Here is a 14,949-nt window from a genome sequence, read left to right as displayed (position 1 = left end):
GCCGGAGTAAATCATCTCGGCTGGGCCCTCGGAGTTGAACAAATCATCAACTCGCCAGCCGGAGTAAAACATCTCGGCTGGAACCTCGCAGTTGAGCAAATCATCAACTCTTCAGCCGGAGTAAAACATCTCGGCTGGAACCTCGCAGTTGAGCAAATCATCAACTCTTCAGCCGGAGTAAATCATCTCGGCTGGATCCTCGGAGTTGAACAAATCATCAACTCTTCAGCCGGAGTAAATCATCTCGACTAGAACCTCGCAGTTGAGCAAATCATCAACTCTTCAGCCGGAGTAAATCATCTCGGCTGGGAATTCGAAGTTGGACAAAACGCCAACTCTTCCAACCGGAGTAAACCATCTCGGTTGGGAATTCGAAGTTGGACAAGACACCAACTCTTCCAACCGGAGTAAACCATCTCGGTTGGGAATCCGAAGTTGGACAAGACACCAACTCTTCCAACCGGAGTAAACCATCTCGGTTGGGAATCCGAAGTTGGACAAAACACCAACTCTTCCAACCGGAGTAAACCATCTCGGTTGGGAATTCGAAGTTGGACAAAACGCCAACTCTTCCAACCGGAGTAAACCATCTCGGTTGGGAATTCGAAGTTGGACAAGACACCAACTCTTCCAACCGGAGTAAACCATCTCGGTTGGGAATCCGAAGTTGGACAAAACGCCAACTCTTCCAACCGGAGTAAATCATCTCGGTTGGGAATCCGAAGTTGGACAAAACACCAACTCTTCCAACCGGAGTAAACCATCTCGGTTGGGAATTTGAAGTTGGACAAAACACCAACTCTTCCAACCGGAGTAAACCATCTCGGTTGGGAATCCGAAGTTGGACAAAACACCAACTCTTCCAACCGGAGTAAACCATCTCGGTTGGGAATCCGAAGTTGGACAAAACGCCAACTCTTCCAACCGGAGTAAACCATCTCGGTTGGGAATTCGAAGTTGGACAAAACACCAACTCTTCCAACCGGAGTAAACCATCTCGGTTGGGAATTCGAAGTTGGACAAAACACCAACTCTTCCAACCGGAGTAAACCATCTCGGTTGGGAATCCAAAGTTGGACAAAACACCAACTCTTCAGCAAAAGTAATTCACTTCTATTACATTGACAAAAAGAGTATTTGCATTCAGAAGTGTAGGGGAAACAAGTCCCTCAAAAAATTACATAAGGCCGCATTCCATGGCCGGGGTACGCCTTTGCCATCCAAATCCTCTAAGTGGTATGTCCCCTTGCCCGGTTATCTTGTAAGGCTCTTCCTAGTTTGCCCCTAGCTTGCCTTCACCCGGCACTAGTGCGTTGCCCATGACCTTCCTTAAAACCCAGTCGCCCACTTGCCCGTTGCCATCGAGGTTGTCTCCGCGGTGGACGTCGCTGCATCATCCTCTACTCGAATGTGCTCATTGATGCGCTGCATTAGGTGCCACATGGATGTCTGCTGGCTTATTGTAAGCGAATCCCTCAGCCTATGTCCGAGCGGGAGACCGCGCTTATATTGGGTGATTGCCAGGTTGACTGGGCAATCTAGGATCTCATTGTAGGTATCCCAGTACCTGGAGTTGTACGCCTTGAGAGTGTCGCTCGGTTCCATCCTGACACTGAGAAGGTGGTCAACTTCCTTTGGCGTTTTGGTGTTGGTTTTGAAACGCGTCACAAAGGCTTCGGCCAACTGATTCCACTGTTGTATACTCCCTTCTGGCAACCTCTCGAACCACTTCAAGCCCAGCTCGCCTAAACTCGACGGGAAGATCAGGCACATAAGAGCGTCATTTCGCCTACGTCCGGCCATGACCTGTCGGAAGTGGCTTACATGCATATACGGATCGGTCTTTCCGTCATAAAGCGTGAACTTTGGCTGGTGGAAGCCCGCGGGAAGCGGTGTTGTTTCTATCTCTAGGGAGAAAGGGGTGGCGCTCAGCCTCGTCAAGTTTGTATCTACAAGGAGTGGCTCCGCTAGGCGGGGTGGGGGCATTACGGCCTCCTCGCTGGCATGAACCCTGTAGGATAGCCGCTGGAACGCCGGCACCCTTTGAGCCTCCCGCCGGCGAGCCCGTTCCTTCAAGACTGCCCGCAAGTCCTCTGAACGAGCGGAATAGGAATATTTCGACGTCGTCACCGGACGTGAGGGCTGGTAAGTGCTATCTTGCGCGCTGGACTTCTCTGAACGGCGGGATGGGATGCACTCTCTGTGGTCTACCACTCCATCTACACCCTTCCCCTTGACATGCCGCTTCAACTCCTCCATCTCTGCTGCCATTCGCCGGATGACAGCGTCTTGGTCCCTCAACTTGTGTTCCAGATGTCGTGCATGTGATTCTCTCCGCCGCCGATGACCGTCTGGACTTCGTGAATGACCATAACTTCTTCCGCGCTTATCCCGCGCGTCTCCTGACTGTCCTCCAGTGAACGTATCCAAGTTCGCCATTGGAAGGATGACAGGATGTCCTTCTCTCCGTCAGGTGAACTCCGGGGTAGCTCCATCGATGGCGGACAACGGAATCTCGTCTTTGTTCACCATGGACGGCGATCAGATGAGCCTGGAAGACAAGGTTTTATCTGTCAAGCTTCCCACAGACGGCGCCAATTGTACGGGGAGCAAATATTCCGGCGTGCCCGTATTCCTTTCTTCCGAGCTCCGTCGATGTCCGATCACCTGCGAGCAAATAACGGTGAGCTACCCGGCGGTGTGTGGCCGGAAACACCCTCCGACGGTCAAATTAGCACACACCTTAGAGGGAATAGAGAGAAGGGAGAGAGTGTTTGAGTGTAAGAAATTCCTTACAGAGTGTTCGTCTGTCCGCGTATGGGGGGCGCAGACATGCTTATATACCCTCTGCGCCCAATATCCACTCCCAGTCATCTCCTGACACGTGGCTCCGCTATCCCATCTGTCAGCATAAACCTTGCTAAACATCACCTAATCCAACTGCCCGCCCATTCTCCTGGGAGCTCGGCAGCCGAGCTGCTCTACCTCGGCCATGTCATGCTTCAAACCCATGCGCCTAGCCGGACAAACACATGAAGGACCGGGCTAGGCGGCATCTCGGCAAAGCCTAACCCGGGCACCTCCTTTGGTTGGCCTTCTTGCCGGTCAATCAACTACCTCGGCTGACTGCGCCTTTCCGGGCGCCGGTCTCTCGGTCTGTCTGGTTTCGACCATCCTCGGACCGAGCATCCTGGTCTGACCGGTCACTTCCTGGCCGAGCGGTTTCTGTACGGTCCGGGGTGGCACACACACACAGCCCAAATCTGTCCGGCACAACTCTGTCCGGCCCAAATCTGTCCGGCACAACTCTGCCCGGCCCAAATCTGTCTGGCACAACTCTGCCTGGCCCAAATCTGTCTGGCGCAAAGTCCATATCATTAATCTCCCTCTCATTTAGTCTAGACGAACCTAAGATGGTAAAAAAAAAATGTTAATCTAAATTTAAATTTTATTTAAAAAAAAACACACACACACATAGAAATAAAATAAAATAAAGTTGACTTTTAGTTTTATCCAAACAAATCAGCAGCACATATCTTTGTTGCTGTTTTGTGTTCTTAATAAAGAAATTTACTGGTGACTTAAAATTTCTGGTAAGAATGAGCTGTTTTTCATTAGGTTGTGTTTAGTTCATAAATTTAAAAAAATAAAATATGTGTGAAATATAAGTGAGATATAATTAAATTTTATCCACATTTTACCTACGCTTTTTTTTTTTTTTTTTTTTTCATTAGGTTTAAAATTGGTTTTTATTTATTTATTTTTGTTTTTATTAAACCTTTCTCAAATTTAAGTCAAATTCTCTAGTCACTCTAGACTAGAGAATCTTAAAAAAAAAAAATTAAAAAAAAAAAATTAAAAAAGCAAGAATGGAGAATATTCAGGCAAATGTGGATATAAGAAAGCTTTATACAGATACTATCCATACATTAGCGGACAAGAGCAGGAAGGTGAGGTCTGGAAAAAGGTGTGGCAGCTCAAGATACCTCCAGAGTGGGCTCTGATTTTGTGGAAATGTTTACACAGAATATTACTAGTTCTTTGGGAGTTACGAAGGAGGGGTTTCATTCTTGGATCTCACAAGTAAGGATGAGCATATTGTCATACAAAGCGTGGCTGCGTTGTGGGCAATTTGGTTGTCTTTCATCATGATTGTATCAGCATTGATAGGGCACTAGGAATCACCAAGGATCCTCTAGAGTATTTTTTTCCTAAAGTTTCTTAAAGTGGTGTATTGTGTGGTTGAGATTTAATATTGAAAAATTGATGTGACTTATCATTAAATCTCAACCACACAATGCACCACTCTAGGAAACTTTAAAAAAAAAAAAACTCTAGAGGATCCTTACTCATTAGGAATGGCTAAGGGTTTGTATATATATTTCTGTTTTGAATTTTTCTGCGCCATGTACAAATGCACACACAGTTGGACATGTTTCTAGTACCTTTTCCCCAGCTCGTAAATGTATCTTGCAGTAAGGATGCGTTCAAGACCAATGTGTGCAACCTTGCTTCTTGGTGATTGATGGAGCATCGAGAGCGGATGCGAGTAAAGCTGGTATGCCATGGGTTTGTTTTGCCAATGGAGGTCAGTGGAGGGCTCAAGCGGCAGAGGCTAGACCATTATCTTCTCCTTTAGCAGCGGAGGCAATGGCATGTCTTCGGGCCTTGCAGTGGGCAGCTCGGGATGGTTTGCAACATGTGGTGGTCAGGACGACTGCCAAGTTTTGGTTCAGTTACTGCAACATCAGCGTGATGCAGTGGATTGGAATGTTGCAACTATTATTAACGATGTTAGATGTGTATCTCATGTTTTTGTTTGTTTATCCGTATGTGCAATTAAACCAGTTCATGGACTGACAACTAATATAGTCAGGTATTCTGTTTAATATAATCATTTACGTTCGTCCTCTTAAAAAAAGCATATTTTATTCCAAAAAAAAGTTAAAAGGTCGACTCATTTTTGTCTTAATGCTGTGTTTGATTGGGGGATTTGGAGAAGAATTTGAAAAGGAAAAGGAAAAAGATGTGTGAAACTAGGTGAAATATAGGTATATTTTATTCATATTTTACCTAACTTTTCTTTTTCCATTTCCAAATCCCTTCTCAAATCCCCAACCAAACACAGCGTAAGTGAATTTTCAAAGGAAAAAATATAAATAAATAAAATTTCAGGAAAGTCTATCCTAAAAAGACCTAAAAAAAATATAATATAAAATTAACTCAATGTTAAAAAAGAAGAAGTTATTTATACAAAATAAAATTTAATCATAAGTGAATTTATAAATTGCAGCCAATTTACTTGTGAAAAAAAAAATAAAAAAATAAAACAAAGAGAGAAATATTAACAAGAAGATAAGAAAATTGTGTGGTAACAATTATTGAGTGGGTTTGCCCCACCAGACCACTACCATGTTCTTGCGCGCATAGTGGAGCTGTCTCGCGATGAAATCGACTAATGATCACATTCATCAGTATAAAGATTTTCTTCATACATTTTCTTGTAATGGGTTAATAATGTACAAAATATAATTAATTAAAATAATGTAAATTTTATATCAAAAACTGAAAAAGAAAAAAAGAAAAAGAAAAAGACATGCTTCTTATTTCTTTTCCTTCCCAAAATGAAATCATTATAAAATATTATAGACGATACAGTATTTGGATTGCTACTCCTTGTTATAAAAACTCAACCAATAATTCATTTCTTTGCTGCTCTACTATTCACGTCACATAACCATTTTAAGGTATCTCATTATTACATATACAATAATATCCCCACTTAGCCTGTGTTTGGCAAGGGCTTTTTCAGGCTTTTTTGGCTATTTTAGCCACAAAAAACAAAATAGGCTATTTTAGCCATAACAAACAAAACATCACATCTAACCTATAATCATTACATTCTTCTCTCACAAAAAAAATTAAAAAAGCCAAAAAGCCAAAAAGCCCTTCCCAAACCAAACTTTTTAGCCCAGGCTAAAATAGTCAAAAAAGCCAAAAAGCCAAAAAGCCAACCCACTTCCCAAACGGAGGCTTAGAATCAAGTGCTATATAATGGCTTCGTTTGGGAAGTTATTTTAGTAGGTTATTTTAATTTTTGATTATTTTAGTAGGTTAAAATTTTTGTGTTTAGAAAGATGATTGGATTTTTTTATAGTTGGATGTGATGTTTATGATAGAAAAAGTGAAATGATTATGACTTTGATGTGATATTTTGTCTTATTAACTATTTTAGCCTATTTTATCTTTTTGTAAATTTTAACCTAAATTAAACTATTTTTTTTCTTCCCAAACACCCCAATATCCCCATTATTACATATACCACATACCTTCATCAAGTGGGTCTATTTTGGCAGCCACGTGATTCTATTCAGATCAGGGATGATTCCCTCCGCCCTCAAAAAATAAAATAAAATAAAAAACGGCTATCAATATTTTAAATAGGGGTACAATTTGGGCGGACTCAACCCGAGCAACTTAAACTCAGTCTGAAATTTTTTAGGGTTTGGACAAAATATTTTCAAATTCGGTACGGACTTGGGCAAAAATTTAGAAGCCCGAATTAAATTTGGACGGGCTTGAGCAAAGACGTCGAACAACCCGAGCAACCCGAATCTCGAATTATACATATATAGATATATAAAAATATTAAATATACATATAAATTATTAGTCATTATATGATATTAAAGTAATTTATATTATTAAATCATATTGAATATATATTATATATACAAATAACATAAAATCTTATTTTTTTTTTCTTTTTATTTTCATTCATAATTGTAAGGATTACTATTGTGGCACCTCTCTTACATTATATAAATTATTTATTTTGATGGTATTAATGATTTTCTATTAAAAAAATTTAAAATAAAGTCAAATTTTAATAATTTAATAATGTAGCTGTAAAAAAAAAAAATTGAAATTCATTTACAATTCGGCCAACTCGGGCAACTCGGGCAATTCGGGTTTAACTCGGGTCGGATTTGGACAGACAACCTCGGGTTACAATTCGGATTTGGACGGGCTTGGGCAGGTCTCAGCACAACTTGAGTTGGACTTAGACAACCTCCGAACCCGACCGAACCCGACCGAGTTACACTCCTAATTTTAAATAGAAACAATTCAGCTCAATTGACATGTTTCAAGTAGCGTAACGTATTGGTATTCAAGCAAACATGGAATACCTTGATTCCTCTTTATAAAATATTTCTTTAGCCGAGCGATCCCAAACCTATATTATAAGAATTTGTGTTTTCAGTTTGTTTAAATATTCTATTTGTGTTTTTAATTAAAAAAGAGTTTAAATATTCTGTTGAAAAAAAGCTTTTAACTTGAAATTTTTTTGAATTGAAAAAAATAAATGTATTATTTATCTATATTTTTTAGTTTTTAAATCTATCTCTAAAAATAATAAATAGAAAATATGATATATGCTGGTTGGTTTTTGTTTTCAAAAACAGATATAGATGTAATAATACAGAGACATACAATCTCTACTACTGCGTTGTTTATGGTTTTGATGGTTTGAATTAGGGGTGGGCGCGGGTCGGTTGCGGCCACGGAACCTCCAATCCGCCATCCGTCTGCCAGATTGGCGGATTGGAGAAAATCAATCCGCATCCGTCCGCCAATTCGGCGGATATGGATTGAGCGGTTTAGTGGTTTGGCGAATAGATGCGAATCAGTTTGGCGGTTTAAAATTTTATAAATTTTCTATATAATTCAACTTGTGTACTTCCTCAAAAAAAAAAAAAAAGAAGAAAGTATTATAATCAATGACTTAAAAAAATATTACAATCACTGCATGCCTCATCCAAAGTAAGAAAGTTTAAAACTTTAGAATACCACAATCACAGCATGCCTCATCCACATAAAATATTACAATCTGTGGTTCTTAAAATATAAAAACAATTCAAACTAGGGGTGCTCGCGGTTTGGCGGTTCGGTTGCGGTCAAAGGAATCTCAAATCCGCCATCCGTCTGCCAGATTGACGGATTGGAGAAAATCAATCCGCAACCGTCCGCTCGTCATCACGCATCCGTCTAAAATGCGACAAATCAATTCGATTCGATCAATTTTAATGAATCGATATATTCGCTGCTCACTCCTAACCATAAGAGGCTTTGGGGGAGAAACTTGCTTCTTGTTGCCTTTATTTATTTTATGTATATAAAACAGACTGAAAATTCGGTGAAAGCACAAACAAAAGGAGTGGAGAAAAGTCAAAATAGTGTTGCTCTAAAACACCAATGTCTTCGTTTTTGCGCCAGACAATTTTTAAATTTTCAAAAAATACCTTTTGGGTGTTTTCTAAGTAGTGAATTATTTATGGAAACAATAAATTTGAAAGCACTTTTCAGATTCGGCAAACAAATTCATCATATTTTACACATAATACAAGCGTCACATGTGAATAAATTCATATAAAAGGTGAAGAGAGAGAGAGAGAGAGCAGAAATTCATGCCCAACAAAATAAATCACAGAAAGAAATTGGGAATTCTGATAACAAAAGATCTTCCAATTCACTCTCCTAGATTGATGGCAAATTAGCTACTACAAACTCCTCAGTCATGCTCTGTGTGTAGACTTAGGCCAAGTTTGGGAAGACTAAAAAAGTGTACTTTTTGTCTTTTTGGACTAAAAAATTGAGGTTGAAAATATAGATGTTTGGGTTAACTTTTTGACTTTTTATTGAAAAATGTGTAATAAAAAATTGTAAAAATTGATTTGTAGAGAAAAATTTGAATTGGGAGTTGTGCAGCCGTAATTGTTGACTTTTGGTGAATAGTGTTAACTTTTTAACTTTTTAAGTAACTTTTTGACTTTTTAACTTTTTTAGATCTTCCCAAACTTGACCTTATTCTTGCCTCACGCTTGTTATAGTTTTTTATGGCAAATTAGCAGAGTTACCACAAACTCCTCAGTCATGCCGTTTGTGTTGACTTATTCTTGCCTCGTGCTTGTTATAGTTTGTTAGCTCTCTCTACCATTTCAAGGAGGGAATTAGAGGAGCTGCCTTTCCATGCTCCAATTTAGATATTCATTAAACCTCCTGGCCCACCCTCTTACCAGCCCACTAGTAAGTACCCCAATGTATATTTGGAAATTGGTTGAGACGCCATTTTTTTGAGATCTCCACGGCTCTCTTTAGATCTCAACTATTGTTGTAGGTGTGAGATTCACTCATCTATGTGTGAGATTCACACCATCAATCATGGAGATTTAAAAGGGGTTATGAGAGTCTCTAAAAAATAGGATTTCAATCACTGTTGATATATATGTCTTCCTGTACTGACCAATACATCTTTTCAATCAATTAATTAACTGAGATTTTTATATTTAAGATTTTTACGTTCTCCATAACTAATATTAAAAATACAAAATAGTTTTCCAAAAAATTTACTCAATATTTACATGAGTGTAAAATTCATATATGTGAGACTGACATCCATACAAGTATTTAATATAATTTTAATAAAATATTTAGGATGGGAAACATTTTTGTTCATCAATTACATACAAATTTAAGAAGAACACATAATTTTTTAGACAGAAAATCCTTACCGAAAGTCTATATATTATCTTCTCTTGCCTTATCTATTGCAACTTCTCATCTAAGAAACTAAAAAAATGGGTGAAGCCCCAACCACCACAGCCTCGGCCGTCCGTGGTGGTGGCCGGGGCTTTGATATCTTCGGTTTCACAGTCCACGTCGTCCGCGGGCGGTGGTTCTCCCTCTTCGCCTCCTTCCTCATCATGGCCGGAGCCGGTGCAACATACCTTTTCGGAGTTTACTCCAAAGACATAAAATCCGCCCTCGGATACGACCAAACTACCCTCAACCTCCTAGGTTTCTTCAAAGACCTCGGCGCCAATGTTGGTGTCCTCTCTGGCCTCATCGCCGAGGTAACTCCGACATGGTTCGTCCTCTTAGTCGGCTCGGCGATGAATTTCACTGGCTACCTCATGATATGGCTGGCCGTCACCGGAAAAATCGGCAAGCCAAAAGTTTGGCAGATGTGTCTTTACATCTGCATCGGAGCCAATTCCCAGAACTTTGCCAATACCGGAGCTCTGGTCACCTCCGTGAGGAACTTCCCGGAGAGCCGGGGCATAATGCTGGGACTCTTGAAGGGCTTTACAGGGCTAAGTGGAGCTATCATGACTCAAATTTACTTAGCCATCTATGGAAATGACTCCAAGTCTCTCATCCTCCTCATCGCTTGGCTTCCCGCCGCAATATCGGTGGTGTTTGTGTATACAATTCGGAATTTGAAGGTTGTCAGGCAGCCCAATGAGCTCACAATCTTCTACCATTTTCTCTATGTTTCGATTGCGCTAGCTCTGTTTTTAATGGTCATGACTATATGTCAGAAACTGGTGACTTTTCCACAAGCTGCTTATGCGGGTAGTGTTGCTGTTGTTTGTGCTTTACTCTTTGTTCCTCTTTTTATCGCGATTAGAGAAGAGCTTGTTCTTTGGAAAGCCCAAGGCAAAAATCCCACTTCAATATCAACCCAGATTCAATCAATTGCAGAGCCAAAACACTCAGAAGAACCGACAATAAAGCCAGAAGAGAAAAAGACTTCTTCTTCTTCTTGCTTTGCAGAGACCTTTTTTAATAAGCCGGAAAGAGGAGAGGACTACACAATCTTACAAGCACTTTTAAGCACTGACATGCTGATTCTGTTTCTTGCAACATTTTGCGGTCTGGGTTCGAGTCTTACCGCTGTGGACAATTTAGGACAGATTGGGGAGTCACTCGGATACCCACAGAAAACAATAAAAACATTCGTTTCGCTTTTAAGCATATGGAATTACTTCGGCAGAATCTTCGCTGGCTTTGTTTCTGAAACCTTGCTCGCAAAGTACAGATTTCCGAGGACGCTTATGATGACGCTAGTCCTTTTTTTGTCGTGCATCGGCCTCCTCCTCATCGCATTCCCAGTCCCAGGTTCAGTCTACGTGGCATCAGTGATCATTGGGTTCTCATTTGGCGCACAATTGCCATTGCTTTTCGCTATCATATCGGAGCTCTTTGGGCTAAAGTACTACTCTACATTGTTCAATTGTGGGCAATTGGCTAGTCCTCTCGGGTCCTACATTCTAAATGTGAAGGCCACCGGGCCTTTATATGACCGCGAGGCATTGAAGGAGCTAGAGAGAAAGGGATTGACTCGATCGTCCGTGAAGGAATTGACTTGCATTGGTGATCATTGTTATAGAATTGCTTTTGTGATTTTGGCTAGTGTGACCTTCTTTGGAGCTCTTGCTTCACTAATCTTGGTTGCGAGAACTCGAGAATTTTACAAAGGGGATATATATAAGAAGTATAGAGAGAAAGCAGAGGAGGCTGATGCTGAGGTTGCTTTGGCAGCTGGGAATGAAGGCAGAGAGATTCCAATGAGGGGAAAAGGAGTTGAAGGTGAAGAGGAAAGGCAAAGAAAATGAAAGAAAGAAACTGGTTTGCAGGTTAAATAGGTAAAAGAGCAAAGCCAAAGAAAATGTAACTGCTTTGCTTTTTTGGGGCAGTGTATCATTTCGTTAAGCGTGTAAGTTGCTTCCCTGTTTTAGAAAATAAATAAGAAAAATGTTTCAAAGCTCCTTTTTCTCCCATCTCCTTTGACCTTTTTTTTCTCTCATTGGCTAGTTTTTTTTTTTTTTTTAATCACCCATGTCACGTGTGTGTGAAGAAGGAGTTGTAATTGGAAGAGTCTCTATCAATGCATATCTTTGTTTAACTTTTTTGGAAAATATTTGGGATCTTCGCAAAAGATGACCCTCATGACCCCACTAATGTATTGATGTGTTTGAATTTTTTTTTAGAGTTGTGTCTGACATAAATGGTTCAGGGTTAGTTTGGGAAGTGGATTGGCTTTTTAATTATGGTTCAGGGTTAGTTTGGGAAGTGGATTGGCTTTTTAGTTTTTTTTGGCTATTTTAGCCTGGGCTAAAAAGCTTGGTTTGGAAAGAGTTTTTTGGCTTTTTAACTTTTTTTTGTAAGAGAATAGTGTAAAGAGTATGTGTTGAATGTCATGTTTTGTTTGTTGCGGCTAAAATAGCCACAAACCATCTTCCCAAACGAACCTACAAATTATTTTGAGAATATGAGAGTTGTATTTTGTAAAAGTCTCAATCATTATTGTAACTCTTTTGATTGCCTTGGTTAGGTTATTGTATATATAAATAATTATATACAAATAAATAAATAAACTATATCTATCTACTGTATAATAAGGAAAGATTAATGCTTCCTACCCCTACTGGGGGTCCCCGGATTGATCCAAAAAAAAAATTATTTTTTTTTTTTTTAAAGTTTTCAGCCAGTGAGGGCGCGCCGCGTCACTGGAGGCGCGACCCCCACTGGGGGTATGCAGCGCAGTTGAATAAGGAAATTGAGCCATTTTCTACCGTGATTTAACTGTTCATGGAATGGGTCTTATTTTTCACCTTTCTATTTTGTCCTTTTTAAAAAAAAAAAAAAATTATTTATAGGGGTATTGTAGCAGACTTGTATCCAATCATTTTAAATTAAAAGATAGGTCAAAATAATTTATTATTTCATAAATATCTCTATCATATTATTTAGTTTTTTTTTTTTCCTTTTGTAAATGCATATTTTGCCATTTATATAATAAAGTAAGATGATTTTTGAATTTATCCTCCTACTAAGACATTTGGACATGTTAAATTTATTCAAATTATAAAACAACGATTGAGATATGTTTTTCAAAAAATATTTTTCATGTACATTTTCTATTTTCCCGCTTTTCTCTCTTACTTTTTACTTTTCTTACCCATCCTTCTATGATCTCATGATCCCACATTCTTCTCTTTTTTTTTTCTTTTTTTTTTATTTTCTCACATTTTTATTTTTCTTTCTATTTGTTTGTTATTTTTCTCCTTTTTGTTCACTTATTTTTATTCATATTATATGGAAAAGTCCAAGATCCCAGAATTAGAAGCCAAATTTTACTGTGTGTAATGGAGATTATATTAATGAATTTTTTAGTCCACAAATTAAATGAATTTTAACAATTAATTATTATTTGTAAATATATTGAATACGTGATAGATTTCGTAAATTTAGACCTTATATAAATCTTCATCATCTATATAATAAAGTAAGATGGTTTTTGAATATTCAACATATTTTTGTCCTACTATGATATTTGAATGGTTCAGATCTGTTCAAATTATAAAACAATAGCTGAAATGTATTTTCTAAAAAATGTCTTACATGTGCATTTTCTACTTTCCCGCTTCTCTCTCTTACTTTTTTCTTTTCTCACACATCCTTCCATTATCCCATGATCTCACGATCCCACCTTCCTCCCTCTTTTCTTTTTATCTTTTTATTTTCTCCCATTTTTATTTTTCTCTCTATTTGTTTATTTTTTTTTATTTTCTCCTTTTTGTTCAATATATTTTACACATATTTCCATACAATGTATGTATGCCCGTAATACACTGGAACATTACGGGCATACATACAATTTCTATATAATTATATAAGCAAAAATAATATTGTATGTATGTTCGTGGAAATTGTATGTATGTCAGGCACATCTATCTATCTAGTGATATATTATATAAGCACAAGCAAGTTTTCGTGAGGAGTTTTGTGTGAACTCCAAAATTTTGTAATAAATTTGAGATTTTATCAAATTAACAAATAAATTTAAATAGTGTTGGGATTACAATTATATTCTAATCCTAATATTATTTACACCGTGCCTGTGCATACGCTAGTTACCATATAGATCAAGAACCTTAGAGCAATTTCAACGGTGAAGTATTGGAGTTGCTATTGTTATAAAATAGGATAAATTATAAATACACCTCTTAAGATTTGCTTAAAGTATAGATTGCCTCCTGTAATTTGAAAAATTACAAATATTCCCTTGTTAAAAAAATTTATTTAACAAAATTAACTTAAAAAAAAATCATAATTTCTCTTATATGTAATAATAAAATTACCTAAATTATTAATTGAAACATATTTATAGCATCATTAAAAACTGTTAATTAACTTGATGATTTATTAATAAAAGGGCGATTTGTTATGTAATTAGAAATCTCAGGGGATTGAATGTAATTTCTAGAACTACAGGAGATGATTTGTATTTTAATCAAATCTCGAGAAGTGTATTAGTAATTTACCCTATAAAATAGTATGGAGTTTATTTTCTTTCTTTTTTTTTAATTTCCAACTGTGAACTATCATAACTGTTAAATTATATATTTTTCTGTCAAATTTGACACTAATTTTATTTATAATTAAAACTATCAACGCAACAATTCTAAAAAGTTGGTGATCGACTGCCTGGTTAACCAACTGAAGTTATAGAAAGTGTTAAAGTTGCAGAATTTTAAAGCATGCCAATCTTTCAATCGACCTTCTCTTCAATCATTCACTTAAGTTAAAAAATAATAATTTTACCGTTGAAACAACCTTATTATTCTATAAAAAAATTTACACTGTTAATTATTAAAATTTGATTTTAACTTTATTTTCTATCAGTTAGCCGCTGATGGTGCTCATACTTTTAACTTTAGCTTTATTTTTCATCAATTAACCGTTGATGATGCTCATGCTCGTTCCTATTGGTAAGGCGTAGGTGGCTGTTGGAAGGCTTTAGCGAGTCACGAGTGGAGTGGTGGTTGGCATCTTCTGAAGATGTCGCGTCAAGTCAATGTGACAATGTGTATTATTTTTAAGTCGTTTTTTGTCTTTACTCTCCTGATATTCTTGGTTGCTAATTTAACATTTTATTGGGCAAGTAGTAGGTCACATGGATTGTCACACAAATTTTAATCATAGTACTATTTTCTCTCTCCACACGAGAGTGTGGAAGATCCTTCTTTTCTCAGATTCCATTACAATAAGTTAGATGTTGAATGATACTTTTTTTTCTTTAAAAAATTAATTTCGCCATTTT

General features: G+C 37.9%; 1 protein-coding gene across 1 annotated transcript; it reads left to right on the top strand.

The window, feature by feature from the left end:
* Positions 1–9,454: 9,454 nt before the first annotated feature.
* LOC114287731 (Major facilitator superfamily protein) lies at positions 9,455–11,607 on the top strand. The gene has a single exon (XM_028231176.2). It carries the CDS (start codon positions 9,638–9,640, stop codon positions 11,456–11,458), a length of 1,821 nt encoding a protein of 606 aa, XP_028086977.2. The 5' UTR covers positions 9,455–9,637; the 3' UTR covers positions 11,459–11,607.
* The last annotated feature ends 3,342 nt before the right edge of the window (positions 11,608–14,949 follow it).

Source organism: Camellia sinensis, chromosome 14, assembly GCF_055761805.1.
Source record: "Camellia sinensis isolate YWXY chromosome 14, ASM5576180v1, whole genome shotgun sequence".
In the NCBI taxonomy this organism is placed as follows: Eukaryota; Viridiplantae; Streptophyta; class Magnoliopsida; order Ericales; family Theaceae; genus Camellia; species Camellia sinensis.
The sequence above is the reverse complement of the archived record's forward strand: the minus strand, read 5'-3'. Positions and strand labels throughout refer to the sequence as shown.